This window comes from Lactuca saligna, chromosome 9, assembly GCF_052625555.1.
Source record: "Lactuca saligna cultivar CGN05327 chromosome 9, ASM5262555v1, whole genome shotgun sequence".
In the NCBI taxonomy this organism is placed as follows: Eukaryota; Viridiplantae; Streptophyta; class Magnoliopsida; order Asterales; family Asteraceae; genus Lactuca; species Lactuca saligna.
The window spans coordinates 9,479,018-9,485,059 of NC_136425.1; the positions used below are offsets into that span (position 1 = coordinate 9,479,018).

A 6,042-nucleotide genomic window follows, 5' to 3' on the forward strand; every position below is an offset into this window, starting at 1 on the left:
CTTGTATAAGTTAGATTCGGTTGAAGAATTTGAGCAACAATGGCCAATTAGTAAGTGCAAAATACAACTAATAGCTTTTGGTTTTCTTTATTCTTTTCAAGATTGTATGAATAATAGGAAGGTAAATATGAAAAAGAATAAAAGAGTTTGTTATTTAATACCAAATCCTAGTTTTAATAAAAAAAATACCTTAATTACTATTTCTATTTCTTATAAGTGCCCGGCACATATTAGAAAAAGAAAACCCAATTAATATAGACAATAGACCAAAATAGAACAAAAATACCAAAGAAAAGAAAACATTCGACTAGAAAATTTAGAAGGGGCCGCGCGAACGCAAACCCCCGCTGCCAGAAATTAAGACGTAGGATCGACCAACATGGGCCGACCTTAGGTTGGCACCCTTCTCTTTTGTTGTGCAATGGAAGTCACCCACCTAGGCCATGGGCCTTCCTGATCACCCATTAAGACCCCGTCCAGGTATGTAAGTTTCTAAAGCCCCCACCCGTTTCTATTTATATTCCCCTATTCCTTTCCTCTTTTCTCTCACCCATCAATGTGGGACAACCATCGGTAGTTGGGAACAGACAAATAGCTAATATCAATAAGAGTTTTCACTTTTCTTTCAAAGTAATAATAGTTCTATTGGAGTAACAAAGGATTACAAAAGAACAATCGGTAAACACACTTAAATTGCTGTTCACTTCCTCTCTTGAATTTCATCTATCAAGAGAATTTTACGTAAACAACTACAGAAATTTACAAGGGAGGAGAGGGAAAATAGAATTAGATGTACACTTCTCAAGTATTTCGTTCCAAATAAAAAACGAAAGAGAATGTTCCAGAAAAATGAAAACTGAGATTTCTCAAAAAAGATCGTTTTTCTAACATTCTCTGCCTCGTCGACAAACAAGCGCACCCGATCCCGAAGTAAGAGACGCCACAACAGACGACGGTTTAGCACTTAAGCTCGAGGCACGTGCGTAACTGGCTCCCGCTCCTTTCCCAGATGGGACAAAAAATGCTCCATTCAACATTAGGTCACCTTCCGATCTCCAATTCCAATGCCTCCACCTTCCAGCTGTCATCACTCTATGAGTCACCTGTTTAGTTATACAACACTCATGAGCAAAGCGAATCTAACTAATTTGCCGAAAAAAAAAAAAATAGCCTCGACAACTCATGATCAAAAACGATAAAAGTAAAATTTTAATTACCTCTTTAGCATTAGGATTAACAGGGGCAAGGTATCGGTTGCCTTGGCTGTTAATTGTGGGATCTGCACTCCCACCAATAGCATACATTACCCAATGTGTGTAGTCATTGTTTACGACATGGAAATACCCGTGCCTACAACGTGGCATTCTTTGAACAAGACCTTCACCGAAATGATTATATGCGATGGTGACTTGCATAATTTTGTCCCTGTCGTAGGTGTCACTGTGGCCTAGTAACATAACCTCGTTGTGGTGGGTGAAGTAATTGTTAGAAACTGTAATCGCGGTTGAACCCATGATGGCGTCGACTAAACCATCGGCGCAGTTAGAGAGAGAATTATGGTCGATCCAGATATGGCTGGAGCCGAAGATGGATATTCCGTCACCGTCAGCCATTGTTCGCCAGCCGTAGTGTGAGGGGGAGCTTCGGACCATGGCGTTTCCGGTTGGTTTACAGTCGTGGATATGGAGTCCGTGGATGATGACGTTTGTGATGTATTGGATTGTGATGCAACCGCCGTTTGCGATGTGGACGTTGACTCCACGAGCGTCGATTGTTTTGAAACTGTTCATGATTAGTTCTTGTTTTAGAGTGATCACCATGTCGCGTTTGAAGATGATCCAGAGAGGTTGGTCTTGGATGACGGCGTGCCGGAGAGTTCCCGGTCGGGGGTGTACTGGGTCGTCGTCGTTGGGATCGGTGACGACGTAATACCGTCCGTCACGACCTCCGATTGCGTTACGTCCGAACCCAATAGCGCAATCTGCCAACCTCTTGCGGTGGCGCTGCCAGTTCCTGTCACACCGCCAGCAATCGTCGATTGGGTTCCCGGTGCCACATGACAAAAATCCTAATTTCCTCCTTTCAGTACTATTGCGAATGCTCCTGCAAAATTTCCAATCTTCATCAATTACAAGTCCAATTATTTGTATTCTTTTTTAATATATCCACAATAATATTATTGTTTTATCTTATCTAATAATACGATTGAACTGTTTTTTTTTTTTTTTGAACGATAACTCATATAGAATACATTTATAAATGAATAATAGTGATTTTTAAAATTTTAAACTAAATTAATCACAATCATTGAAAATTATATGTACCGTGTAAGTTGAATCTAAGTTAATTTGATAAAAGGTAAGACATGATAATTTTGGTTTATTTCATTCTTCCCTTTCATGTAATTTTTTTTTCCAGATATATATGTAGGTATTGTTTTTTTTTTTTTTTTTTTTTTTTTTTTTTAATAGTATCACGCTTTTTAGATTACTGTATAATAGTTGAGTTTTATGCAGTTTTTTTTAATATTTATATTATGATGTACATATAAAAGAAAAAGTTAAATATAACAAATGATTAAAAACATGCTATATGTATGATGTGGCATTTCAATTATTCAATATTTGTTAAACTTTAATGAGTTATAAAGACAATACGCAAAGCTGTATAAAATCGGAATGATGATAGCGAATCCATAATGCATTAGATTTAAAGAGTTGAATGGTTTAATTTGAGAATGACTTATAGAACCATTGACTGGTTTTGGTCTTCTTAGAAATTATTGAAATCTACTAATAAGTAATAAATAATATTAATGGACCAAATGAATAAAATAAAGAGATATATGAATACGGATTATACGGAAAGTGAAGCAACATGATTTTTCCGGTGGCAATCAATGTGTAGGGATGGGAATAATAAATAATTGACACATGTATCGTCGGTGGGGGGAGAAAAGCTTCATAGCATTTAAATCTTTAAATACGGATATGGTTGTGTCGGTATTTGAAATGAAGCTGGTGAAAATTAAAGATATCTCACAACATGACTTGGTTTGGTTGCATGTGAAAACCAGATCTAGTAAAACTCCGAATCGGACTTGTTCCTGATCATATGCCCAGAACTGGACCCAAAACGATCCAATTTTGTGGGACCCGGTCAAGCTTGGCGAGCCTATGGCATTTTGCAATCAGTTTGAATGTATAATTGTACCATGCATGCAAGATCTATAAATAATCTCTTTAGCCGATTGATTCCAAGACACCATGCATGTGAAAAAAGTATATCCATTTATTCTTATTCATCAGAATAGTTAAATAATTAAATACCATATTTGGTGAATTCATATACACACAATATTGTACATAGGTACTTTCTTCAGTTGAAAATTGACATTTAGTACCATTATCAATATTATTTATGATTTTACATCGATTAGTTTCGTCGATGAAAATAATAAATTAAATGATGAAATGATTATGAAAAAGAAGTGTTCCTAATCACGTGACAAAAGCGAACGTAGAATAAGTTAATCTTAATAATAAATAATAAAGTTATTATACTAAGAGGTATGAACGAAGATGATAGGTGAAGGCATGCTAATGTGATTTTAATATAATATAATAAAAATAAGATGATTAGAAAAAAAACAGAAGAGATGCTGTATATTAAATGCTTAATTGGAAGCAAGGTCATGTGGGCACGCTGGCACATAAAGATGCTAGTAAAATGGTAAACAGATGCAACATCATAAGAACATGGGGAGATCTCGAAGTGACAAATTCATTTATTGTCTTTTCTTGTTATAGAGATAAGATTAATTACTAAAACAGATAAAGTAATAGGGACAAGTATTTTAGTTTGTTCCGAAAGTTTTAGAGTACATTTAATATTTTTATTGTGACATGTAGCTTTATTCATGGGGAGATCTTAAAGTAACAAATTCATTTATTTGTATATGATATATGCCATAATGACTACAACAACTTCTTTTGTAAAAAAAATAATGAAAATAAACCTTTCACCTATAAAAACTGTGTTTTAATAGTTAATTTTAGATGCAAGGACCACCCAATGACCCAAATGGCATATATATATATATATATATATATATATATATATATATATATATATATATATATATATATATATATATATATATATATATATATATATATATATATAATGTACCACACATTTTAGGTGACAAAATGCTCTCACATGGGTTGGATGGGATTTAAGTGAATATTGAATGTTATCACATTCTCATATTTACAAAATTATTTATATTTGATCATGAAAAAAAATAAATTATGGAAATGTTAAAGATTGTAATTTACAAAGTGTTTAAAAGGGTGATGAGGACAAGAACAGACCATCAACCAGGATCATGGTATTGTTTTGTTGATATTCAGAGACCATGTGATACTTTATTTAAATATTCTTTTTATTATACCCCATATATATTAAAATAATATGACAAACAGTTGAAGCACATGAATCTGTGTATGTAATAAGTGAGAAAAATAAAAAGAAAGAGAAGAGAATAGACTCACATGTCAACCATAGAAGCGACCCTTTCCGGATTCTCTTCAACAGCCTTATCATTCTTTTCAATAGCAATATCTTCATTTCTCCTGGATATTTATTTACAGTTCTAGATCAGTACTCGATTCGTGATCCAATCTATACAATATGTTTGAAGCTACAGAAGACGAATTCTTTAGCATATCGATAACATCAACTAGAAATCTAAAAGAAAAAAACAACTCCATAATCGGAATTTTGGCTGAAATAAAGTACACATTTGTACGATAGCTTAGATCGATCACAAGATCTCATATTATCCGGTTGTATATCACATCCAACCCATCGTATAACATTCAAAGCAGTTAATGCTAGAGAAAGCAGGTGGATCTAACAAATAAATAAATAAAAATCCACACCGGAGATAACCAAAATGGACATTTTGTTATCAAATAGAAACAGTCCCGATCAACGCAATTATTATCACATTAACTCAGCCATCAACTCTACAGAAGTATTAAAGTCATCGCAACTAACCTATCGGCCATTGTTGAGTTGTCTATTAAGCTCTGCAACTCATTTTCCTCCTCCATACTGAAAACACAAAAATACCTCAGCGAATCAAATTCATATTTTCTAGAATTAACAACGATGCATCATTTTTACACTTAACATGATCCAGACGTACGCTGTGTGTCATCAAATTACTCGTAAGAACTTAAATCAGTTTTGCAAATAAACACAGTGAAAAGGATATTGTTAATTGAATTACTTCCGACATTGTATCAAGTTACCTCGAAACGCCATTGACGGAAAGGAAAAGCATATAAACCAGAAATAAACAGAGCGCCGAAAATCTGAGAGAGACCGACATTGTGACTTCACTTCTCGCACAATGTTGTGTGCGAGTACAGAGAAATAAGAATGGAATGGATGATCAACTGAACAGAGAACAGGGATCAATGACGGAGTCCTTTAAATAGAAAGATGATAAAAGGGACAACTCCATCACGAAGCCATAAACGCCTCCTGATATAAGATTTAACCAGGGTTAGGTTAATTCTTCTAACCTGGTTAGGTTAGCTCACACTCGCTTTGTATGGATGGACTAGGGACGATATGTGAATACAAAATTGTGGTTTATATATATATATATATATATATATATATATATATATATATATATATATATATATATATATATATATATATATATATATATATATATATATATATATATATATATATATATATATATATATATATATATATATATAACCGTGAAACCACAGCTACAAAATTAATTAAACTTTAATAGTTAGAACACAAAATTATTAATCAATTATAATCGTTAATTTAAATAAATATGTGAAATTATATCACCTTATAATTTGTATTAATTTTATTTTATTTTTATTGCATTGTTATTAATTTATTGTAATTAAAGTGAAATTTTTAAAATTTGAAATAAATAATTAATAGGTTGACAAATGGCATGCATTAATTAAGAGGTTT

At 33.1% G+C, this 6,042-nt stretch overlaps 1 protein-coding gene and 1 non-coding gene across 2 annotated transcripts; both read right to left on the reverse strand.

Moving 5' to 3' along the window:
• Positions 1–319: 319 nt before the first annotated feature.
• On the reverse strand, positions 320–488 carry LOC145018953 (U1 spliceosomal RNA). The gene has a single exon (XR_013667280.1). It is a non-coding gene; the product is annotated as a U1 spliceosomal RNA (small nuclear RNA).
• Positions 489–596: 108 nt separating this feature from the next.
• On the reverse strand, positions 597–5,628 carry LOC145018739 (putative pectate lyase 8). Its single transcript, XM_078976592.1, has 5 exons — positions 5,322–5,628; positions 5,065–5,121; positions 4,557–4,637; positions 1,218–2,103; positions 597–1,103 (listed from the first exon to the last, which is right to left on the reverse strand). The coding sequence occupies exons 1-5, from the start codon at positions 5,399–5,401 to the stop codon at positions 885–887; spliced, it is 1,323 nt and encodes a 440-aa protein (XP_078832718.1). The 5' UTR covers positions 5,402–5,628; the 3' UTR covers positions 597–884.
• Between the last annotated feature and the right edge of the window lie 414 nt (positions 5,629–6,042).